The sequence below is a fragment of the Pseudophryne corroboree genome, chromosome 7 (genome assembly GCF_028390025.1).
Source record: "Pseudophryne corroboree isolate aPseCor3 chromosome 7, aPseCor3.hap2, whole genome shotgun sequence".
Classification (NCBI taxonomy): domain Eukaryota; kingdom Metazoa; phylum Chordata; class Amphibia; order Anura; family Myobatrachidae; genus Pseudophryne; species Pseudophryne corroboree.
Genome location: NC_086450.1, coordinates 270236714 through 270263226, shown reverse-complemented (window position 1 = coordinate 270263226; position 26513 = coordinate 270236714). Strand labels below are relative to the sequence as shown.

The window sequence follows — 26513 nt, the reverse complement described above, 5'->3', positions numbered from 1 at the left end:
ACAGGTAAGTACTGATGAAATAACACAAGTTGCAGCAGATCTTTAAAAACAGAGCCCTTAGTCCTGTAACTTGACATTTAGGAGCTGATTGGCAGATGCATTATCATCTTCCACTGTATCAATACTCCAGGCTTAATACATCTGCCCCAAAGTTACTTGCAGTCAGAGCCGTAAAAAGACATTTTGGTGCTCTGTGCCAGAAAGAGAATTGGTGCTCCCTCCCAATATTCAAAACAGGGACAGTTGGCACAAGCCAAGAATTTAGGAGCATAGCTTCATGGGGAAGGGACGTGGCCACATAATACTACCAAATCACATTACATCACACAGTAGTGTCCATTAGTCACATTACACCACCCTAATTACTAATTAAAGCACCTTTCAGTAGCAGTGCTGAGTCAGAGTGGCCACATCCCAATGCTATGACATCAGGCACCATTACATGTTACAGAGGGGTCTCACATTGCCTATTAGTTGCATTAGTCCTTACCACCGATCAGCCCCTTGTAATGTCTGCAGGCAGCTCTCATACATGTGTCATAAATAGATAGACATCTCTGACCCTTGCAGACACTGCAGTAGACGGGGAATAGAAAAGGTGGACCCACGCTACTAAAGGTGGTATAAGTTACGGGATCCAGTCTGAAGATCGACACTGTCTAGGTCGACAATGTTTAGGTCGACATGAGTTTTTCACATTTTTTTTCTTTTTTTGAACTTTTTCATACTTAACGATCCACGTGGACTACGATTGGAATGGTAATCTGTGCCGAGCGAAGCGGTAACGGAGTGAGGCACCTTGCCCGAAGCATGGCAAGCGAAGCTAGCCATGCGAGGAGACATGGTGCACTAATTGGGCTTCCCGTTCACTGTATGGAGAAAAGGACACCCAAAAAAACAACAACCTTATGTCGACCTTTTGACCTGTCGACCTAGCACATGTCGACCTAGAAACCCTGTCGACTTTCCAACCCCGTCGACCTAGTGACTGTTGACCTATAGTGGTCGACCTAAACATTGTCGACCTAGACACTGTCAAATATGATGATCCACATCCATAAGTTACCATGAACTGTAAATACTTGTGAATAAATAAGAATTTACTTACCGATAATTCTATTTCTCGTAGTCCGTAGTGGATGCTGGGGACTCCGTAAGGACCATGGGGAATAGCGGCTCCGCAGGAGACTGGGCACATCTAAAGAAAGCTTTAGGACAATCTGGTGTGCACTGGCTCCTCCCCCCATGACCCCCCTCCAAGCCTCAGTTAGGATACTGTGCCCGGACGAGCGTACACAATAAGGAAGGATTTTGAATCCCGGGTAAGACTCATACCAGCCACACCAATCACACTGTACAACTTGTGATCTGAACCCAGTTAACAGCATGATAACAGAGGAGCCTCTAGAAAAGATGGCTCACTACAGCAATAACCCGATTTTTTGGTAACAATAACTATGTACCAGTATTGCAGACAATCCGCACTTGGGATGGGCGCCCAGCATCCACTACGGACTACGAGAAATAGAATTATCGGTAAGTAAATTCTTATTTTCTCTAACGTCCTAAGTGGATGCTGGGGACTCCGTAAGGACCATGGGGATTATACCAAAGCTCCCAAACGGGCGGGAGAGTGCGGATGACTCTGCAGCACCAAATGAGAGAACTCCAGGTCCTCCTCAGCCAGGGTATCAATTTTGTAGAATTTTACAAACGTATTTGCTCCTGACCAAGTAGCTGCTCGGCAAAGTTGTAAAGCCGAGACCCCTCGGGCAGCCGCCCAAGATGAGCCCACCTTCCTTGTGGAGTGGGCATTTACAGATTTTTGGCTGTGGCAGGCCTGCCACAGAATGTGCAAGCTGAATTGTACTACAAATCCAACGAGCAATAGTCTGCTTAGAAGCAGGAGCACCCAGCTTGTTGGGTGCATACAGGATAAACAGCGAGTCAGTTTTCCTGACTCCAGCCGTCCTGGAAACATATATTTTCAGGGCCCTGACAACGTCTAGCAACTTGGAGTCCTCCAAGTCCCTAGTAGCCACAGGCACCACAATAGGTTGGTTCAGGTGAAACGCTTAAACCACCTTAGGGAGAAACTGAGGACGAGTCCTCAATTCCGCCCTGTCCGAATGGAAAATCAGATAAGGGCTTTTACAGGATAAAGCCGCCAATTCTGACACGCGCCTGGCCCAGGCCAGGGCCAACAGCATGACCACTTTCCATGTGAGATATTTTAACTCCACAGATTTAAGTGGTTCAAACCAATGTGACTTTTGGAACCCAAAAACTACATTGAGATCCCAAAGTGCCACTGAAGGCACAAAAGGAGGCTGTATATGCAGTAACCCTTTTACAAACGTCTGAACTTCAGGGACTGAAGCTAGTTCTTTTTGGAAGAAAATTGACAGGGCCGAAATTTTAACCTTAATGGACCCCAATTTCAGGCCCATAGACACTCCTGTTTGCAGGAAATGTAGGAATCGACCCAGTTGAATTTCCTCCGTCGGGCCTTACTGGCCTCGCACCACGCAACATATTTTCGCCAAATGCGGTGATAATGTTTTGCGGTTACATCCTTCCTGGCTTTGATCAGGATAGGGATGACTTCATCCGGAATGCCTTTTTTCCTTCAGGATCCGGCGTACAACCGCCATGCCGTCAAACGCAGCCGCGGTAAGTCTTGGAACAGACAGGGTCCTTGCTGGAGCAGGTCCCTTCTTAGAGGTAGAGGCCACGGATCCTCCGTGAGCATCTCTTGAAGTTCCGGTTACCAAGTCCTTCTTGGCCAATCCGGAGCCACGAATATAGTGCTTACTCCTCTCCATCTTATCAATCTCAGTACCTTGGGTATGAGAGGCAGAGGAGGGAACACATACACTGACTGGTACACCCACGGTGTTACCAGAGCGTCTACAGCTATTGCCTGAGGGTCCCTTGACCTGGCGCAATACCTGTCGAGTTTTTCCCAACGGTTTATAATCATGTGGAAGACTTCTGGGTGAAGTCTCCACTCTCCCGGGTGGAGGTCGTGCTGAGGAAGTCTGCTTCCCAGTTGTCCACTCCCGGAATGAATACTGCTGACAGTGCTATCACATGATTTTCCGCCCAGCGAAGAATCCTTGCAGCTTCTGCCATTGCCCTCCTGCTTCTTGTGCCACCCTGTCTGTTTACGTGGGTGACTGCCGTGATGTTGTCCAACTGGATCAACACCGGCTGACCTTGAAGCAGAGGTCTTGCTAAGCTTAGAGCATTGTAAATGGCCCTTAGCTTCAGGATATTTATGTGAAGTGATGTCTCCAGGCTTGACCATAAGCCCTGGATATTCCTTCCCTGTGTGACTGCTCCCCAGACTCGCAGGCTGGCATCCGTGGTCATCAGGACCCAGTCCTGAATGCCGAATCTGCGGCCCTCTAGAAGATGAGCACTCTGCAACCACCACAGGAGGGACACCCTTGTCCTTGGAGACAGGGTTATCCGCTGATGCATCTGAAGATGCGACCCGGACCATTTGTCCAGCAGGTCCCACTGGAAAGTTCTTGCGTGGAATCTGCCGAATGGGATTGCTTCGTAGGAAGCCACCATTTTACCCAGAACCCTTGTGTACTGAGACTTGGCTCGGTTTTAGGAGGTTCCTGACTAGCTCGGATAACTCCCTGGCTTTCTCCTCCGGGAGAAACACCTTTTTCTGGACTGTGTCCAGGATCATCCCTAGGAACAGAAGACAAGTCGTCGGAACCAGCTGCGATTTTGGAATATTGAGAATCCAATCGTGCTGCCGCAACACTACCTGAGATAGTGCTACACCGACCTCCAACTGTTCCCTGGATCTTACCCCTATCAGGGAATCGTCCAAGTAAGGGATAACTAAAATTCCCTTCCTTCGAAGGAATATCATAATTTCGGCCATTACCTTGGTAAAGACCCGGGGTGCTGTGGACCATCCATACGGCAGCGTCTGAACTGATAGTGACAGTTCTGTACCATAAACCTGAGGTACCCTTGGTGAGAAGGGTAAATTTTGACATGAAGGTAAGCATCCTTGATGTCCCGAGACATCATGTAGTCCCCTTCTTCCAGGTTTGCAATCACTGCTCTGAGTGACTCAATCTTGAATTTGAACCTCTGCATGTAAGTGTTCAAAGATTTTAGATTTAGAATCGGTCTCACCGAGCCTTCCGGCTTCGGTACCACAACAGTGTGGAATAATACCCCGTACCCTGTTGCAGGAGGGGTACCTTGATTATCACCTGCTGGGAATACAGCTTGTGAATGGCTTCCAAAACTGTCTCCCTGTCAGAAGGAGACATCGGTAAAGCCGACTTTAGGAAACGGCGAGGGGGAGACGTCTTGAATTCTAATTTGTACCCCTGAGATATCACCTGAAGGATCCAGGGGTCTACTTGCGAGTGAGCCCACTGCGCGCTGAAATTCATTGAGACGGGCCCCCCACCGTGCCTGATTCTGCTTGTAAAGCCCCAGCGTCATACTGAGGGCTTGGCAGAGGCGGGAGAGGGTTTCTGTTCCTGGGAACTGGCTGATTTCTGCAGCCTTTTTCCTCTCCCTCTGTCACGGGGCAGAAATGAGGAACCTTTTGCCCGCTTGTCCACGAAAAGACTGCGCCTGATAATACGGTGTCTTCTCATGTTGAGAGGCGACCTGGGGTACAAACGTGGATTTCCCAGCTGTTGCCATGGCCACCAGGTCTGAAAGACCGACCCCAAATAACTCCTCCCCTTAATAAGGCAATACTTCCAAATGCCGTTTGGAATACGCATCACCTGACCACTGACGTGTCCATAACCCTCTACTGGTAGAAATGGACAACGCACTTAAACTTGATGCCAGTCGGCAAATATTCCGCTGTGCATCACGCATATATAGAAATGCATCTTTTAAATGCTCTATAGGCAAAAATATACTGTCCCTATCTAGGGTATCAATATTTTCAGTCAGGGAATCCGACCACGCCAAGCCAGCACTGCACATCCAGGCTGAGGCGATTGCTGGTCGCAGTATAACACCAGTATGTGTGTAAATACATTTTAGGATACCCTCCTGCTTTCTATCAGCAGGATCCTTAAGGGCGGCCATCTCAGGAGAGGGTAGAGCCCTTACAAGCGTGTGAGCGCTTTATCCACCCTAGGGGGTGTTTCCCAACGCACCCTAACCTTTGGCGGGAAAGGATATAATGCCAATAACATTTTAGAAATTATTAGTTGTTATCGGGGGAAAACCACGCATCATCACACACCTCATTTAATTTCTCAGATTCAGGAAAACTACAGGTAGTTTTTCCTCACCGAACATAATACCCCTTTTTGGTGGTACTCGTATTATCAGAAATGTGTAAAACATTTTTCATTGCCTCAATCATGTAACGTGTGGCCCTACTGGAAGTCACATTTGTCTCTTCACCGTCGACACTGGAGTCAGTATCCGTGTCGGCGTCTATATCTGCCATCTGAGGTAACGGGCGCTTTAGAGCCCCTGACGGCCTATGAGACGTCTGGACAGGCACAAGCTGAGTAGCCGGCTGTCTCATGTCAACCACTGTCTTTTATACAGAGCTGACACTGTCACGTATTCCTTCCAACAGTTCATCCACTCAGGTGTCGACCCCCTAGGGGGTGACATCACTATTACAGGCAATCTGCTCCGTCTCCACATCATTTTTCTCCTCATACATGTCGACACAAACGTACCGACATGCAGCACACACACAGGGAATGCTCTGATAGAGGACAGGACCCCACTAGCCCTTTGGGGAGACAGAGGGAGAGTTTGCCAGCACACACCAGAGCGCTATATATATACAGGGATAACCTTATATAAGTGTTTTTCCCTTTATAGCTGCTGTATGTTTAATACTGCGCGTAATTAGTGCCCCCCCTCTCTTTTTTAACCTTTCTGTAGTGTAGTGACTGCAGGGGAGAGACAGGGAGCTTCCCTCCAACGGAGCTGTGAGGGAAAATGGCGCCAGTGTGCTGAGGAGATAGGCTCCGCCCCCTTATCGGCGGCCTTATCTCCCGTTTTTCTATGTATTCTGGCAGGGGTTAAATGCATCCATATAGCCCAGGAGCTATATGTGATGCATTTTTTGCCATCCAAGGTGTTTTTTATTGCGTCTCAGGGCGCCCCCCCCAGCGCCCTGCACCCTCGGTGACCAAAGTGTGAAGTGTGCTGAGAGCAATGGCGCACAGCTGCAGTGCTGTGCGCTACCTTGTTGAAGACAGGACGTCTTCTGCCGCCGATTTTCCGGACCTCTTCTGCCTTCTGGCTCTGTAAGGGGGCCGGCGGCGCGGCTCCGGGACCCATCCAGGCTGGCCCTGTGATCGTCTCTCTGGAGCTAATGTCCAGTAGCCTAAGAAGCCCAATCCACTCTGCACGCAGGTGAGTTCGCTTCTTCTCCCCTTAGTCCCTCGATGCAGTGAGCCTGTTGCCAGCAGGTCTCACTGAAAATAAAAAACCTAAACTAAAACTTTCACTAAGAAGCTCAGGAGAGCCCCTAGTGTGCACCCTTCTCGTTCGGGCACAGAGATCTAACTGAGGCTTGGAGGGGGGTCATGGGGGGAGGAGCCAGTGCACACCAGATAGTCCTAAAGCTTTCTTTAGATGTGCCAAGTCTCCTGCGGAGCCGCTATTCCCCATGGTCCTTACGGAGTCCCCAGCATCCACTTAGGACGTTAGAGAAAAGAAAGGTTTTATTGAATCACAATGCCTACAATGACGTTTACAAACATACAGGAGTTTTATAGGTAACATAACAATATTGCTGAATCGCAAGCTCTATACTGGGGATTGCCTTAACAAAAAGACTAGATTGTCTGAGGTTCAGGAATAGTGAAAAAAATAAGAATTTACTCACCGGTAATTCTATTTCTCGTAGTCCGTAGTGGATGCTGGGGACTCCGTCAGGACCATGGGGAATAGCGGCTCCGCAGGAGACAGGGCACAAAATTTAAAAGTTTGACCACTAGGTGGTGTGCACTGGCTCCTCCCCCTATGACCCTCCTCCAAGCCTCAGTTAGGATACTGTGCCCGGACGAGCGTACACAATAAGGAAGGATATTGAATCCCGGGTAAGACTCATACCAGCCACACCAATCACACTGTACAACTTGTGATCTGAACCCAGTTAACAGTATGATAACCGAAAAGAGCCTCTTTAACGAAGGCTCCCAACAATAATAACCCGATTTTTGTAACAATAACTATGTACAAGTATTGCAGACAATCCGCACTTGGGATGGGCGCCCAGCATCCACTACGGACTACGAGAAATAGAATTACCGGTGAGTAAATTCTTATTTTCTCTGACGTCCTAAGTGGATGCTGGGGACTCCGTCAGGACCATGGGGATTATACCAAAGCTCCCAAACGGGCGGGAGAGTGCGGATGACTCTGCAGCACCGAATGAGAGAACTCCAGGTCCTCCTTAGCCAGGGTATCAAATTTGTAGAATTTTACAAACGTGTTCTCCCCTGACCACGTAGCTGCTCGGCAGAGTTGTAATGCCGAGACCCCTCGGGCAGCCGCCCAAGATGAGCCCACCTCCCTTGTGGAGTGGGCATTGACAGATTTAGGCTGTGGCAGGCCTGCCACAGAATGTGCAAGTTGAATTGTGCTACAAATCCAATGAGCAATCGTCTGCTTAGACGCAGGAGCACCCAGCTTGTTGGGTGCATACAGTATAAACAGCGAGTCAGACTTCCTGACTCCAGCCGTCCTTGAAATATATATTTTTAATGCTCTGACAACGTCCAGCAACTTGGAGTCCTCCAAATCGCTAGTAGCCGCAGGCACCACAATAGGCTGGTTCAGGTGAAACGCTGATACCACCTTAGGGAGAAACTGAGGACGCGTCCGCAGTTCTGCCCTGCCCGAATGGAAAATCAGATATGGGCTTTTGTACGATAAAGCCGCCAATTCTGACACTCTCCTGGCCGAAGCCAGGGCCAGTAGCATGGTTACTTTCCATGTAAGATATTTCAAATCCACCGATTTGAGTGGCTCAAACCAATGGGATTTGAGAAAATTCAAAACTACATTAAGATCCCACGGTGCCACTGGAGGCACAATCGGGGGCTGTATATGTAGTACTCCTTTTACAAAAGTCTGGACTTCAGGAACTGAAGCCAATTCTTTCTGGAAGAAAATCGACAGGGCCGAAATTTGAACCTTAATGGACCCCAATTTGAGGCCCATAGACAATCCTGTTTGCAGGAAATGTAGGAATCGACCCAGTTGAAATTCCTCCGTCAGGGCCCTCCTGGCCTCACACCACGCAACATACTTTCTCCAAATGCGGTGATAATGTTGTGCAGTCACCTCCTTCCTGGCTTTGACCAGGGTAGGGATGACCTCTTCCGGAATGCCTTTTTCCCTTAGGATCTGGCGTTCAACCGCCATGCCGTCAAACGCAGCCGCGGTAAGTCTTGGAATAGACACGGTCCCTGCTGAAGCAGGTCCCTTCTTAGAGGTAGAGGCCACGGATCTTCCGTGAGCATCTCCTGAAGTTCCGGGTACCAAGTCCTTCTTGGCCAGTCCGGAGCCACGAGTATCGTTCTTACTCCCCTTTGCCGTATAATTCTCAGTACCTTGGGTATGAGAGGCAGAGGAGGGAACACATACACTGACTGGTACACCCATGGTGTTACCAGAGCGTCCACAGCTATTGCCTGAGGGTCTCTTGACCTGGCGCAATACCTGTCCAGTTTTTTGTTGAGGCGGGACGCCATCATGTCCACCATTGGTCTTTCCCAATGGACCACAATCATGTGGAAGACTTCTGGATGAAGTCCCCACTCTCCCGGGTGAAGATCGTGTCTGCTGAGGAAGTCTGCTTCCCAGTTGTCCACTCCCGGGATGAACACTGCTGACAGTGCTATCACATGATCTTCCGCCCAGCGAAGAATCCTTGCAGCTTCTGCCATTGCCCTCCTGCTTCTTGTGCCGCCCTGTCTGTTTACGTGGGCGACTGCCGTGATGTTGTCCGACTGGATCAACACCGGCTGACCCTGAAGCAGAGGTTTTGCCAGGCTTAGAGCATTGTAAATTGCTCTTAGTTCCAGTATATTTATGTGAAGAGACGTTTCCAGGCTTGACCACAAGCCCTGGAAGTTTCTTCCCTGTGTGACCGCTCCCCAGCCTCTCAGGCTGGCATCCGTGGTCACTAGGACCCAGTTCTGTATGCCGAATCTGCGGCCCTCTAACAGATGAGCACTCTGCAACCACCATAGCAGAGACACCCTTGTCCTTGTCGACAAATTTATCCGCTGATGCATCTGCAGATGCGATCCGGACCATTTGTCCAGTAGATCCCACTGAAAAATTTGTGCATGGAATCTGCCGAATGGAATCGCTTCGTAAGAAGCCACCATTTTTCCCAGGACTCTTGTGCATTGATGCACAGACACTTTCCCTGGTTTTAGGAGGTTCCTGACGAGTTCGGATAACTCCCTGGCTTTCTCCTCCGGAAGAAATACCTTTTTCTGAACAGTGTCCAGAATCATCCCTAGGAACAGCAGACGTGTCGTCGGGATCAGTTGGGATTTTGGAAAATTCAGAATCCACCCGTGCTGTTGGAGCACTACTTGGGTTAGTGCTACTCCGACCTCCTGCTGTTCTCTGGACCTTGCCCTTATCAGGAGATCGTCCAAGTAAGGGATAATTAATACGCCTTTTCTTCGAAGAAGGATCATCATTTCGGTCATTACCTTGGTAAAGACCCGGGGTGCCGTGGACAATCCAAACGGCAGCGTCTGAAACTGATAATGACAGTTTTGTACCACGAACCTGAGGTACCCTTGGTGTGAAGGGCAAATTGGGACATGAAGGTAAGCATCCTTGATGTCCAAGGACACCATAAAATCCCCTTCTTCCAGATTCGCTATCACTGCTCTGAGTGACTCCATCTTGAACTTGAATTTTTGTATGTACAGGTTCAGAGATTTCAGATTTAGAATAGGTCTTACCGAGCCGTCCGGCTTCGGTACCACAAATAGCGTGGAGTAATACCCCTTTCCCTGTTGTAAAAGGGGTACCTTGACTATCACCTGCTGAGAATACAGCTTGTGAATGGCTTCCAATACCGTCGCCCTGTCGGAGGGAGACGTTGGCAAAGCAGACTTTAGGAACCGGCGAGGGGGAGACTTCTCGAATTCCAACCTGTAACCCTGAGATACTACCTGCAGGATCCAGGGGTCCACCTTCGAGTGAGCCCACTGTGCGCTGAAATTCTTGAGGCGACCCCCCACCGCCCCTGAGTCCGCTTGTAAGGTCCCAGCGTCATGCTGAGGCCTTTGCAGAAGCCGGGGAGGGCTTCTGGTCCTGGGAAGGAGCTGCTTGCTGCAGTCTCTTACCCTTTTCTTTGCCTCGGGGCAAATATGAATGTCCTTTTGCCCGCTTGTTCTTATAGGAACGAAAGGACTGCGGCTGAAAAGACTGTGTCTTTTTCTGCTGGGAGGTGACCTGAGGTAAAAAGGTGGATTTCCCGGCTGTTGCCGTGGCCACCAAATCCGATAGACCGACCCCAAATAATTCCTCCCCCTTATACGGCAATACTTCCATATGCCGTTTGGAATCCGCATCACCTGACCACTGTCGCGTCCATAAACTTCTTCTGGCAGATATGGACATCGCACTTACTCTTGATGCCAGAGTGCAAATATCTCTCTGTGCATCTCGCATATAAAGAAATGCATCCTTTAAATGCTCTATAGTCAATAAAATACTGTCCCTATCCAGGGTATCAATATTTTCAGTCAGTGACTCCGACCAAGCCACCCCAGCACTGCACATCCAGGCTGAGGCGATTGCTGGTCGCAGTATAACACCCGTATGTGTGTATATACTTTTTAGTGTATTCTCCAGCCTCCTATCAGCTGGATCCTTGAGGGCGGCCGTCTCTGGAGACGGTAACGCCACTTGTTTTGATAAGCGTGTGAGCGCCTTATCTACCCTAGGGGGTGTTTCCCAGCGCGCCCTAACCTCTGGCGGGAAAGGGTATAATGCCAATAACTTCTTTGAAATTAGCAGTTTTCTATCGGGGGTAACCCACGCTTCATCACACACTTCATTCAACTCCTCTGATTCAGGAAAAACTACAGGTAGTTTTTTCACACCCCACATAATACCCCTTTTTGTGGTACTTGCAGTATCAGAGATATGCAAAGCCTCCTTCATTGCCGTGATCATATAACGTGTGGCCCTACTGGAAAATACGTTTGTTTCTTCACCGTCGACACTGGATTCGGTGTCCGTGTCTGTGTCTGTGTCGACCGACTGAGGTAAAGGGCATTTTACAGCCCCTGACGGTGTTTGAGACGCCTGGACAGGTACTAACTGGTTTGCCGGCCGTCTCATGTCGTCAACCGACTTTTGCAGCGTGCTGACACTATCACGTAATTCCATAAACAAAGCCATCCATTCCGGTGTCGACTCCCTAGGGGGTGACATCACCATTACAGGCAATTGCTCCGCCTCCACGCCAACATCGTCCTCATACATGTCGACACACGCGTACCGACACACAGCAGACACACAGGGAATGCTCTGATAGAAGACAGGACCCCACTAGCCCTTTGGGGAGACAGAGGGAGAGTTTGCCAGCACACACCCAAGCGCTATAAATATATAGGGACAACCTTAAATAAGTGTGTTCCCCTTATAGCAGCTTAAATATTATTAATATCGCCAAATAAGTGCCCCCCCTCTCTGTTTTTACCCTGTTTCTGTAGTGCAGTGCAGGGGAGAGCCTGGGAGCCTTCCTAGCAGCGGAGCTGTGTAGGAAAATGGCGCTGTGTGCTGAGGAGAATAGGCCCCGCCCCCTTTTCGGCGGGCTTCTTCTCCCGGTTTTTCTGAAAACCTGGCAGGGGTTAAATACATCCATATAGACCCAGGGGCTATATGTGATGTATTTTAGCCAGAATAGGTACTTTTCATTGCTGCCCAGGGCGCCCCCCCCAGCGCCCTGCACCCTCAGTGACTGTTGGTGTGAAGTGTGCCGAGAGCAATGGCGCACAGCTGCAGTGCTGTGCGCTACCTCATGAAGACTGAGAAGTCTTCAGCCGCCGGTTTCTGGACCTCTTCTCTTTTCGGCATCTGCAAGGGGGTCGGCGGCGCGGCTCCGGTGACCCATCCAGGCTGTACCTGTGATCGTCCCTCTGGAGCTAGTGTCCAGTAGCCTAAGAAGCCAATCCATCCTGCACGCAGGTGAGTTCACTTCTTCTCCCCTAAGTCCCTCGTTGCAGTGAGCCTGTTGCCAGCAGGACTCACTGAAAATAAAAAACCTAACAAAACTTTTTCTAAGCAGCTCTTTAGGAGAGCCACCTAGATTGCACCCTGCTCGGACGGGCACAAAAACCTAACTGAGGCTTGGAGGAGGGTCATAGGGGGAGGAGCCAGTGCACACCACCTAGTGGTCAAACTTTTAAATTTTGTGCCCTGTCTCCTGCGGAGCCGCTATTCCCCATGGTCCTGACGGAGTCCCCAGCATCCACTTAGGACGTCAGAGAAATAGGAATAGCAAACTGATAGTGACAGTAACAAGGTGAAAGTCCAACTGCCAGTGACAGCTAATTGGTAAGGTGTCACAGGAAGCAGTTGCCCCATCCTTCTGTTGTGCTCCTTCTAACCTGTTGCAGTGTCTTGGTCCAGAGCGCATACTTCTGCTCTTACAATGGCATTAGATGCTCCCCATGTAACCCTTGGGATGGTAAGTGCTGTAATGGGGCTAGTACCTCACTGGAAGTGTGTCCTCCATATCGAGTACCTATTCCGGTGTGCATGGAGGAGTACACACTGGTCCCGCAGTGCTGGGGAATGTGGCTTCCGAGTTGGTGGTATCACAAGATAATGCGGTCCCTCAGCAACAGATCCCTGGGCACTACGTGCTCAACTCACTGCAGGAGAGGGCACACGGGCAGGCAATTGCAGCGATGCCCACTGTAATGTATAAGGTATCATGGATGCATGCAGACAGTTGCGCCCACAGGGCAAATGCGTTGTGTGCCAAGCACGATCCGCACTACCCTAGTTACGACCTTGCTTGTAGTACTACTTTACTGTCTCCAACATAGACTTAACCTTCATTAAAATAATTTACCATACATACCTTCTGACCTTTCCGTATAGACAGTTGCACTTCCTGGGTCCAGAAACACTGAGATACACACAGTACCGTCTGCCCTGGCCACTCTCTTACCCAGTCAATGCGCTTTGTTGTGGGGTATGCTTCAATTGCTTCACCAATGACCTATACAAAAACAGAACAAATTTTATGCATTAGTAAAGAAACAGCAGACATCAAATTATCTTTAAGCTCCGGACACAATACAGTTTTTCTGAAATGGTATTTGAATGGAAAGTTATCTATCTATGCTCACTGTGTCACATGAGCGGAAATAACATTCATACGATTTATTTCGGAAAGGATATTAGATCCAAATCACAGAGGTCACTACCATTCAAATTTCGTTTGGTTCCCAGTTCCACATGTTTTTCTACACAAATCATTACCTCATGAATAAATCTTCAGACAAACTCATCCAACATAAATGTAACACGAAAATACCCAGCTGGCTAAAAACCTCTTGCCCTTTTGTCAGTTATTAACAAAGTATGGTTTGTCACTTCAATTAAATATATTTCAAATTTACTCAACGATACAGTTCACTTAATTTTTTTTACATATGGATCCCTTGACACCTTGGACGCAACTTGGCTTTTCTAGGAATGGTTTAAGATGGACCCATTGGCACCAATGTGTCAGAGCTCACTGTGTGTGAGCTCTGGTATGCTGAAGACTTGGAGAGCATGCAGAAACTGTAAAGCTAGGGCATGGCTATCCTGAGGCACTGTCGTGCTGAAGACTTGAAGAGTTTGCAGAAGTTGTAAAACCGAGGCACGGCTTATCCTGAAGCACTGGCGTGCTGAAGACTTGAAGAAGCTTGCAGAAATTGTAAAGCCGGGGCACAGCTAATCCTGAAGCACTGGCGTGCAGAAGACTTGAAGAATCTTGCAGAAACTGTAAAGTCGGGGCACGGCTAATCCTGAAACACTGGCATGCAGAAGACTTGAAGAATTGGCAGAAGTTGTAAAGCCGGGGCATGGCTAATCCTGAAGCACTGGCATGCAGAGGACTTAAAGAAGCTTGCAGGGACTGGTAAGCTGAGACATGGCTATCCAGAAGCACTGGAATGCAAACAGGGCAGAAAGGCTGGTGACCGGGACCCAGCCAAATCCAGAATCAGTGAGACTCTGATGTCTTTAGAATGCTGAAACGGGAGTCTCTGCGGAACCCTACACAGGCTGAGGACAACAAAGCACTGACAAAGATTCAACTCAGGTTCTCTAGCTTCATGCCAGAGCAAGGCAGAGGATTGGCTGGTTCACTCAAGTAACTGCAGGCAGGCTGACCGGACCGCTATGGCTGCTCCCTGGAGAGGCATCCACGGAGAGACAGCGTCCATAGGCCCAGACAGCACCGGTGACAATGGCGGACGCTGGGGAGGATCCCAGTCACTGCGGCCAGCAGCGAGGATGCGCCTGAGGGCGCAAGTCCAGCTCTGAGATGCCCGGATGCCACGGGATAAAAAGGACTAAAGTGCGGCCTGGGAGATTGGCAAGACTGCATTTTGTGACACTGTGCCCAATGTCTTTACCATGTGACCCTGTACTGGCTGGCCCCTCCCCCAGTCCCCCCCCCCCTTTTCCTTCCCCACCACACTTTCTCTTGCGTCCTAGAGGATGCTGGGGACTCCAAAAGGACCATGGGGTATAGACGGGATCCGCAGGAGCTTGGGCACATTAAAAAGACTTTGACTGGGTGTGAACTGGCTCCTCCCTCTATGCCCCACCCCCAGACCCCAGTTAGACTTTGTGCCCAGGAGTGACTGGACACACACTAGGGGAGCTCTACTGAGTTTCTCTAGAAAGACTTTTGTTAGGTTTTTCATTTTCAGGGAGACCTGCTGGCTACAGGCTATCTGCATCGAGGGACTGAGGGGAGAGAAGTCAGACCTACTTCTGCTTAGTTAAGGGCTCTGCTTCTTAGGCTACTGGACACCATTAGCTCCAGAGGGTTCGATCACTTGGTGCGCCTAGCTGCTTGTTCCCGGATTCGCGCCGTCACCCCCCTCACAGAAGCCAGAAGACAGAAGCCGGGTGAGTATTAGAAGAACCGAAGACTTCAGACGGCAGAAGACTTCAGTAACGGAGGTACAGCGCAGCGGTAGCGCTGCGCTCCATGCTCCCACACACACCACTAACGGCACTTACAGGGTGCAGGGCGCTGGGGGGGGGCGCCTTGGGCAGCAGTTACTGAGGTTTTTTGGAACTGGTGAAAGCCATATTTGGTGCCCGGGCACCGTATATAAGACCCCCGCCAGTATAAAGAATTTAAATTTGAGCGAGTCTGAAGCGCGCCGGGAAGGGGCGGGGCTTAGCCGCACAGCTCACCAGCGCCATTTTCTTCTCTCCACAGCCGCTGCAGAGAACGCTGGCCCGGACCTCCAGGCTCCTCGCAAGTAAAAGGGAGCAAAACGGGGGGGGGGGGGGGGGGGGGGCGCGCTGCTGACATATATTATTGTGGTGTAGTATATGGGCGCTGGGGTGTGAGCTGGCATACTCCCTCTGTGTTTCTCTCTCCGGGCTTCCCTGTAGGCTGTCCCCTTTATTTGGCCAGTGTGTGTGTTGGGTGTCGGTACTTCATGTCGGCATGTCTGAGGCTGAGTGTTCCTCCCCGGAGGAAGTTACTGGGGGCGCAAAAAAGGAGCTGGAAATGGCTCTGTCGGCACAGCCGACTGCTGATTGGGTTGCTATGTTGAGTACACTTAATGCTAATGTGGCTTTGTTGTCTAAGAGGCTTGATAAATCTGATTCTCAGACACAAACATGGAGAAAATCTATGGAGAATGCTTTGGCTCAGGTGCAGACCCCCTCAGGGTCACAAAAACGTTCATTTACCCAGATGGTAGATACAGACACGGACTCTGATTCCGATGTCGATTTTAATGAGGCTACTTTACACCCAAGGGTAGTTAAGAGTATTCAGTAGATGATTGTGGCTATTAAAGATGTCTTACGTATCTCTGATGAACCGGCTGTTCCGGAAACAAGGATTTGCCTTTTTAAAAGGAAAAAACCTGAGGTGAAGGGATGTTGGCCTCTTGGGATCAAGAGCCAATGCCATGGCAGTCTCGGCCAGGAGGGCGCTGTGGATCCATCAATGGAATGCTGATGCCGACTCCAAGAAAAATATGGAAGCTCTCCCCTTCAAAGGTAGTGTCTTGTTTGGTGACGGCCTGGCTGACCTGGTGTCTACCGCTACTGCGGGTAAGTCATCTTTTCTTCCTTATGTTCCCACACAACAGAAAAAGGCACCCATCAACAGATGCAGTCCTTTCGACCTAATAAATACAAACGAGGTAAAGGCTCGTCCTTCCTCGCTTCAAAGGGTAGAGGAAGGGGAAAGAAGTCGCCTGCAGGATCAGGCGCCCAGGACCAAAAGTCCTCACCCGCCTCTACCAAGTCCACCGCATGACGCTGGGGCTCCCCTGCGGGAGTCCGTGCCGGTGGGGGCCGTCTCCGGATCTTCAGTCAGGTCTGGTTTCAATCAGCCCTAGATCCTTGGGTGTTAGACATAGCATCCCAAGGGTACAAGCTGGAGTTTCAGGAGATGCCCCCCCCCGCCGCTTTTTCATATCGGCCTCGCCAGTTTCTCTTCCAGAAAGAGAAGTAGTAAATGTTGCGATACAAAAGTTGTGTCAACAGAGGGTCATTGTTCCCGTTCCCCCGTCCCAACGGGGGGAAGGGCTCTATTCGAGCCTCTTTGTCGTACCGAAGCCGGACGGTTCGGTCAGACCGATTCTGATCCTAAAATCCCTCAATCCATACTTGAAAACTTTCAAGTTCAAGATGGAATCTCTTCGAGCAGTGATCTCCAGCCTAGAAGGGGGGGATTTTATGGCGTCAGTCGACATAAAGGATGCCTACTTACACGTCCCGATTTATCCTCCGCATCAGGCCTTCCTGAGATTTGCGGTGCAGGATTGTCATTACCAATTTCAGACGTTGCCGTTTGGGCTTTCCACGGCCCCGAGGGTTTTTACCAAGGTTATGGCGGAAATGATGGTACTCCTTCGCAAGCGAAGGGACACAATTATCCCGTACTTGGACGATCTCCTGATAAAGGCGAGGTCAAAAGAACAATTGTTAAAGAATGTGGAACTCTCCCTGACAGTTCTGCAACATCACGGTTGGATTTGAAATTTGCCAAAGTCTCAGTTAATTCCAACGACTCGGCTGCCCTTCCTGGGCATGATCCTAGACACGAAGCTTCAGAGAGTGTTTCTTCCGGAAGACAAAGCTCTAGAAATACAGACCATGGTCAAGCAGCTTTTGATACCGACAAGAGTGTCGATTCATCAATGCATTCGAGTGTTAGGGAAGATGGTGGCGGCTTACGAGACCATTCCGTTTGGCAGGTTTCATGCCAGGGTGTTTCAGTGGGACCTGCTGGACAAATGGTCCGGGTCTCACCTACACATGCACCGGAAAATAAGTATATCTTCCAGGGCTAGGATCTCTCTCCTGTGCTGGCTGCAAAGCTCTCACCTCCTAGAGGGACGCCGTTTCGGAATTCAGGACTGGGTCCTGCTCACCACAGATGCAAGTTTCCGAGGCTGGGGCGCAGTCGCGCAGGGAAGAAGTTTCCAGGGAAAATGGTCAAGCCAGGAATCTTCTCTCCACATAAATGTTCTCGAGTTAAGAGCCATTTACAACGGCCTCCTGCAAGCGAAGAGCTTTCTTCAGGGTCTCCCGGTACTGATCCAGTCGGACAACATAACAGCGGTGGCGTATGTAAACCGCCAAGGCGGAACAAGGAGCAGGGTGGCAATGGCGGAAGCCACAAGAATTCTCCGCTGGGTGGAACAGCACGTGAGCGCTCTGTCAGCAGTCTTCCTCCTGGCGTGGACAACTGGGAGGCAGATTTTCTCAGCAGACACGATCTCCATCCAGAAGAGTGGGCTCTTCATCAAGAGATATTGACAAGGTCATGTGATCTCCCAGCCCTGCCCCTGCCACGTCACTAGCAGCGTCACCAACCCGGCATTATGCCGGGTTGGTGAGCGCTGTGGGAAAGGGGGCTGTAGCACGGGTTGCAGCCGTGTCAGGCTCCCAGCTGCGACCCGTGCTACAGGTGGAAAAGCGGTATAACATGCAATGAGGCCCATACAGCAGTAGCGCAAGCAGGGGGGTTCAGAGTACCCAGAAACCCCCCCTGACGGACTAAATTATTTTTTCAGAGACGGAGACAACCTTGTCTCCGTCTCTGCACTAGAGATGAGCGGGTTCAGTTTCTCTGAATCCGAACCCGCCAGAACTTCATGGTTTTTTTCACGGGTCCGAGCGACTCGGATCTTCCCGCCTTGCTCGGTTAACCCGAGCGCGCCCGAACGTCATCATGACGCTGTCGGATTCTCGCGAGGCTCGGATTCTATCGCGAGACTCGGATTCTATATAAGGAGCCGCGCGTCGCCGCCATTTTCACACGTGCATTGAGATTGATAGGGAGAGGACGTGGCTGGCGTCCTCTCCGTTTAGAATAGATTAGAGAGACACTTGATTTACTAATTTTGGGGAGCATTAGGAGTACTCAGTACAGTGCAGAGTTTTGCTGATAGTGACCACCAGTTTTATTTATAATCCGTTCTCTGCCTGAAAAAAGCGATACACAGCACACAGTGACTCAGTCACATACCATATCTGTGTGCACTGCTCAGGCTCAGGCCAGTGTGCTGCATCATCTATTATCTATATATAATATTATATATATCTGTCTGACTGCTCAGCTCACACAGCTTATAATTGTGGGGGAGACTGGGGAGCACTACTGCAGTGCCAGTTATAGGTTATAGCAGGAGCCAGGAGTACATAATATATTATATAGTGAGTGACCACCAGACACACAGTGCAGTTTATTTAATATATCCGTTCTCTGCCTGAAAAAAGCGATACACACAGTGACTCAGTCAGTCACATACCATATCTGTGTGCACTGCTCAGGCTCAGGCCAGTGTGCTGCATCATCTATATATATTATATATCTGTCTGACTGCTCAGCTCACACAGCTTATAATTGTGGGGGAGACTGGGGAGCACTACTGCAGTGCCAGTTATAGGTTATAGCAGGAGCCAGGAGTACATAATATTATATTAAAACAGTGCACACTTTTGCTGCAGGAGTGCCACTGCCAGTGTGACTAGTGACCAGTGACCTGACCACCAGTATATATAATATTAGTAGTAGTATACTATCTCTTTATCAACCAGTCTATATTAGCAGCAGACACAGTACAGTGCGGTAGTTCACGGCTGTGGCTACCTCTGTGTCGGTACTCGGCAGCCCGTCCATAATTGTATATACCACCTAACCGTGGTTTTTTTTTCTTTCTTTATACATACATACTAGTTACGAGTATACTATCTCTTTATCAACCAGTCTATATTAGCAGCAGACACAGTACAGTGCGGTAGTTCACGGCTGTGGCTACCTCTGTGTCGGCACTCGGCAGCCCGTCCATAATTGTATATACCACCTAACCGTGGTTTTTTTTTCTTTCTTTATACATACATACTAGTTACGAGTATACTATCTCTTTATCAACCAGTCTATATATTAGCAGCAGACACAGTACAGTGCGGTAGTTCACGGCTGTGGCTACCTCTGTGTCGGCACTCGGCAGCCCGTCCATAATTGTATATACCACCTAACCGTGGTTTTTTTTTCTTTCTTTATACATACATACTAGTTACGAGTATACTATCTCTTTATCAACCAGTCTATATATTAGCAGCAGACACAGTACAGTGCGGTAGTTCACGGCTGTGGCTACCTCTGTGTCGGCACTCGGCAGCCCGTCCATAATTGTATATACCACCTAACCGTGGTTTTTTTTTCTTTCTTTATACATACATACTAGTTACGAGTATACTATCTCTTTATCAACCAGTCTATATATTAGCAGCAGACACAGTACAGTGCGGTAGTTCACGGCTGTGGCTACCTCTGTGTCGGCACTCGGCAGCCCGTCCATAATTGTATATACCACCTAACCGTGGTTTTTTTTTCTTTCTTTATACATACATACTAGTTACGAGTATACTATCTCTTTATCAACCAGTCTATATATTAGCAGCAGACACAGTACAGTGCGGTAGTTCACGGCTGTGGCTACCTCTGTGTCGGCACTCGGCAGCCCGTCCATAATTGTATATACCACCTAACCGTGGTTTTTTTTTCTTTCTTTATACATACATACTAGTTACGAGTATACTATCTCTTTATCAACCAGTCTATATATTAGCAGCAGACACAGTACAGTGCGGTAGTTCACGGCTGTGGCTACCTCTGTGTCGGCACTCGGCAGCCCGTCCATAATTGTATATACCACCTAACCGTGGTTTTTTTTTCTTTCTTTATACATACATACTAGTTACGAGTATACTATCTCTTTATCAACCAGTCTATATATTAGCAGCAGACACAGTACAGTGCGGTAGTTCACGGCTGTGGCTACCTCTGTGTCGGCACTCGGCAGCCCGTCCATAATTGTATACTAGTATCCAATCCATCCATCTCCATTGTTTACCTGAGGTGCCTTTTAGTTGTGCCTATTAAAATATGGAGAACAAAAATGTTGAGGTTCCAAAATTAGGGAAAGATCAAGATCCACTTCCACCTCGTGCTGAAGCTGCTGCCACTAGTCATGGCCGAGACGATGAAATGCCAGCAACGTCGTCTGCCAAGGCCGATGCCCAATGGCATAGTACAGAGCATGTCAAAACCAAAACACCAAATATCAGTAAAAAAAGGACTCCAAAACCTAAAATAAAATTGTCGGAGGAGAAGCGTAAACTTGCCAATATGCCATTTACCACACGGAGTGGCAAGGAACGGCTGAGGCCCTGGCCTATGTTCATGGCTAGTGGTTCAGCTTCACATGAGGATGGAAGCACTCAGCCTCTCGCTAGAAAACTGAAAAGACTCAAGCTGGCAAAAGCACCGCAAAGAACTGTGCGTTCTTTGAAATCCCAAATCCACAAGGAGAGTCCAATTGTGTCGGTTGCGATGCCTGACCTTCCCAACACTGGACGTGAAGAGCATGCGCCTTCCACCATTTGCACGCCCCCTGCAAGTGCTGGAAGGAGCACCCGCAGTCCAGTTCCTGATAGTCAGATTGAAGATGTCAGTGTTGAAGTACACCAGGATGAGGAGGATATGGGTGTTGCTGGCGCTGGGGAGGAAATTGACCAGGAGGATTCTGATGGTGAGGTGGTTTGTTTAAGTCAGGCACCCGGGGAGACACCTGTTGTCCGTGGGAGGAATATGGCCGTTGACATGCCAGGTGAAAATACCAAAAAAATCAGCTCTTCGGTGTGGAGGTATTTCACCAGAAATGCGGACAACAGGTGTCAAGCCGTGTGTTCCCTTTGTCAAGCTGTAATAAGTAGGGGTAAGGACGTTAACCACCTCGGAACATCCTCCCTTATACGTCACCTGCAGCGCATTCATAATAAGTCAGTGACAAGTTCAAAAACTTTGGGTGACAGCGGAAGCAGTCCACTGACCAGTAAATCCCTTCCTCTTGTAACCAAGCTCACGCAAACCACCCCACCAACTCCCTCAGTGTCAATTTCCTCCTTCCCCAGGAATGCCAATAGTCCTGCAGGCCATGTCACTGGCAATTCTGACGAGTCCTCTCCTGCCTGGGATTCCTCCGATGCATCCTTGCGTGTAACGCCTACTGCTGCTGGCGCTGCTGTTGTTGCCGCTGGGAGTCGATGGTCATCCCAGAGGGGAAGTCGTAAGCCCACTTGTACTACTTCCAGTAAGCAATTGACTGTTCAACAGTCCTTTGCGAGGAAGATGAAATATCACAGCAGTCATCCTACTGCAAAGCGGATAACTGAGTCCTTGACAACTATGTTGGTGTTAGACGTGCGTCCGGTATCCGCCGTTAGTTCACAGGGAACTAGACAATTTATTGAGGCAGTGTGCCCCCGTTACCAAATACCATCTAGGTTCCACTTCTCTAGGCAGGCGATACCGAGAATGTACACGGACGTCAGAAAAAGACTCACCAGTGTCCTAAAAAATGCAGTTGTACCCAATGTCCACTTAACCACGGACATGTGGACAAGTGGAGCAGGGCAGGGTCAGGACTATATGACTGTGACAGCCCACTGGGTAGATGTATGGACTCCCGCCGCAAGAACAGCAGCGGCGGCACCAGTAGCAGCATCTCGCAAACGCCAACTCTTTCCTAGGCAGGCTACGCTTTGTATCACCGCTTTCCAGAATACGCACACAGCTGAAAACCTCTTACGGCAACTGAGGAAGATCATCGCGGAATGGCTTACCCCAATTGGACTCTCCTGTGGATTTGTGGCATCGGACAACGCCAGCAATATTGTGTGTGCATTAAATATGGGCAAATTCCAGCACGTCCCATGTTTTGCACATACCTTGAATTTGGTGGTGCAGAATTTTTTAAAAAACGACAGGGGCGTGCAAGAGATGCTGTCGGTGGCCAGAAGAATTGCGGGACACTTTCGGCGTACAGGCACCACGTACAGAAGACTGGAGCACCACCAAAAACTACTGAACCTGCCCTGCCATCATCTGAAGCAAGAAGTGGTAACGAGGTGGAATTCAACCCTCTATATGCTTCAGAGGTTGGAGGAGCAGCAAAAGGCCATTCAAGCCTATACAATTGAGCACGATATAGTAGGTGGAATGCACCTGTCTCAAGTGCAGTGGAGAATGATTTCAACGTTGTGCAAGGTTCTGATGCCCTTTGAACTTGCCACACGTGAAGTCAGTTCAGACACTGCCAGCCTGAGTCAGGTCATTCCCCTCATCAGGCTTTTGCAGAAGAAGCTGGAGGCATTGAAGAAGGAGCTAAAAGGGAGCGATTCCGCTAGGCATGTGGGACTTGTGGATGCAGCCCTTAATTCGCTTAACAAGGATTCACGGGTGGTCAATCTGTTGAAATCAGAGCACTACATTTTGGCCACCGTGCTCGATCCTAGATTTAAAGCCTACCTTGGATCTCTCTTTCCGGCAGACACAGGTCTGCTGGGGTTGAAAGACCTGCTGGTGACAAAATTGTCAAGTCAAGCGGAACGCGACCTGTCAACATCTCCTCCTTCACATTCTCCCGCAACTGGGGGTGCGAGGAAAAGGCTCAGAATTCCGAGCCCACCCGCTGGCGGTGATGCAGGGCAGTCTGGAGCGACTGCTGATGCTGACATCTGGTCCGGACTGAAGGACCTGACAACGATTACGGACATGTCGTCTACTGTCACTGCATATGATTCTCTCAACATTGATAGAATGGTGGAGGATTATATGAGTGACCGCATCCAAGTAGGCACGTCACACAGTCCGTACTTATACTGGCAGGAAAAAGAGGCAATTTGGAGGCCCTTGCACAAACTGGCTTTATTCTACCTAAGTTGCCCTCCCACAAGTGTGTACTCCGAAAGAGTGTTTAGTGCCGCCGCTCACCTTGTCAGCAATCGGCGTACGAGGTTACATCCAGAAAATGTGGAGAAGATGATGTTCATTAAAATGAATTATAATCAATTCCTCCGCGGAGACATTGACCAGCAGCAATTGCCTCCACAAAGTACACAGGGAGCTGAGATGGTGGATTCCAGTGGGGACGAATTGATAATCTGTGAGGAGGGGGATGTACACGGTGATATATCGGAGGGTGAAGATGAGGTGGACATCTTGCCTCTGTAGAGCCAGTTTGTGCAAGGAGAGATTAATTGCTTCTTTTTTGGGGGGGGTCCAAACCAACCCGTCATATCAGTCACAGTCGTGTGGCAGACCCTGTCACTGAAATGATGGGTTGGTTAAAGTGTGCATGTCCTGTTTTGTTTATACAACATAAGGGTGGGTGGGAGGGCCCAAGGACAATTCCATCTTGCACCTCTTTTTTCTTTTCTTTTTCTTTGCATCATGTGCTGATTGGGGAGGGTTTTTTGGAAGGGACATCCTGCGTGACACTGCAGTGCCACTCCTAGATGGGCCCGGTGTTTGTGTCGGCCACTAGGGTCGCTAATCTTACTCACACAGTCAGCTACCTCATTGCGCCTCTTTTTTTCTTTGCGTCATGTGCTGTTTGGGGAGGGTTTTTTGGAAGGGACATCCTGCGTGACACTGCAGTGCCACTCCTAGATGGGCCCGGTGTTTGTGTCGGCCACTAGGGTCGCTAATCTTACTCACACAGCTACCTCATTGCGCCTCTTTTTTTCTTTGCGTCATGTGCTGTTTGGGGAGGGTTTTTTGGAAGGGACATCCTGCGTGACACTGCAGTGCCACTCCTAGATGGGCCCGGTGTTTGTGTCGGCCACTAGGGTCGCTTATCTTACTCACACAGCGACCTCGGTGCAAATTTTAGGACTAAAAATAATATTGTGAGGTGTGAGGTATTCAGAATAGACTGAAAATGAGTGTAAATTATGTTTTTTGAGGTTAATAATACTTTGGGATCAAAATGACCCCCAAATTCTATGATTTAAGCTGTTTTTTAGTGTTTTTTGAAAAAAACACCCGAATCCAAAACACACCCGAATCCGACAAAAAAAATTCGGTGAGGTTTTGCCAAAACGCGTTCGAACCCAAAACACGGCCGCGGAACCGAACCCAAAACCAAAACACAAAACCCGAAAAATTTCAGGCGCTCATCTCTACTCTGCACCAGCTGCGCACCCTCACCCCAGTGCTGCTGCCCGGCCACCGCAGTGCTGGGAGGCGCAGAAACTCTCCCTGTCAACTTTGTACTCGCGGCGTGCTGCCTGGCCACTGCCGGTTCAGCTGTCAGTACTTCTGCGTCAGGTGGCTTTCATATCCATTCCACCTGACGCGGAAGCACTGACAGCTGAATGGGTGGTGGCCGGGCAGCACGCCGCGAGTACAGCGCTGACAGTGAGGAAGAGTTTCTGCGCCACCCAGCATTGCCAGCAGTCACGGAGGAGCTCCTGCAGCAAACTACGTCTGAAGTATGGGGGAAAGAGGGGCTGTGTGTATGCCCTGTGTCTTTTAAAACTGCTTTTTTTTTTGTTTCTTGGATAAACTTGTTAACACATATATATATATATATATATATATATATAAACTTCCAACGGCGGTACTCCGGACGAGTGAATAAAGTTCAAAGTGACTGCATGACTTTGCAACGTTTCAGCTCCTTTATTGAGCTTTTTTCAAGCAGGTAACATACAAAACAGTTATTCACCTCAGTTAAATACCCTCCACCTGTGCACAAATGTGACGTCAGTTCAATAGTTCTGGCCCACAAATGTCTCAGAACAAGAACCTGTGTCCGTCCAAATCCCTTAAGTTACCAACACCAACAAACACCATAAGTATAACATATATATAAAACAGTTAATTAAAAACATTATCAATGACATTTGCCTATATAGAATGCTGTTATATTACTCTAATCACGATGTTAATAGGATAACCAGATGACCGTCAAAACGCATGCAGCAATCTACTCATACCACAAACCTAGACTTCAATTGTTCACACTAACAATAATAATAAATTGCGTGTGCAAAGTACCTACTCTAAAAGTCCTAAACTGCCACGAAGCAAATTACTCAAAGATCCCTGATATCTAAATGAAGCACTGGAGCCCCAGAGATTCATTCAATCCCCTTGGTGACAATGTATCTAATCTTATAATCCATTGTGACTCCAAACGTAACAGTTTCTTAGCCCTATCTCCACCACGTTGTAAGGGGGGGACATGGTCAATTATTCTGTAGCGAAGTGTTGCTAAATTGTGTTTGTGAGTAACAAAGTGGCGAGCCACCGGCTGCTCACTGTTACCCGCTGCAAGAGCCAAACGTATAGCCGACCAATGCTGGTTCATACGTTCCTTCAGATTACATTCCATTTTACCTACGTACATCTTGGAACATGGGCAAGTAATAACATAAATAATAAAGCGACTTGTGCAGGTCAAGTGAAATCGGATGTTATATTTCACTCCCGAATATGGATGACAGAAAGAGGGACCCGTTTGTAAATAACTGCATGTCGTGCAATTCGGGCATCTATAACAACCATTTTTAGGTTTCCCCAAAAATGTGTTACCCTTGGATGCCTTCTCTAACTGTGAGATATCATTCCGGACTAAATAGTCTTTCAAATTCTTACCTCTTTGATAGCATGACATCAATGAGGAATGATGTAAGGGTTTCAAATCTTTATCTGAAGTAATAATTGGCCATAAAGATTTAGCTTTACCACTAATTGAGGAACTCATATGGTTAAACTTATTAACCCAATAGTGTTTATTCTCAAGCTGTTTCTTTTTAGCTTTAAACGTAAGTATCTGATTCGGAGGAATCGCTAGTACTTTATCTCTGGCTGAATTTAACACATCAACACTGTATCCTCGCTCGAGAAACTTTATATACATATT

The 26513-nt window shown here is 48.8% G+C and overlaps 1 protein-coding gene across 1 annotated transcript in view; it reads right to left on the bottom strand.

Moving 5' to 3' along the window:
- Positions 1 to 26513, bottom strand: part of DNAH7 (dynein axonemal heavy chain 7) — a 1092938-nt gene that overhangs the window by 598664 nt on the left and 467761 nt on the right. The window contains exon 21 of the mRNA XM_063934143.1: positions 13115 to 13255. Within this exon, the coding sequence (XP_063790213.1) occupies positions 13115 to 13255 (141 nt within the window). The remainder of the gene's footprint in view (positions 1 to 13114; positions 13256 to 26513) is intronic.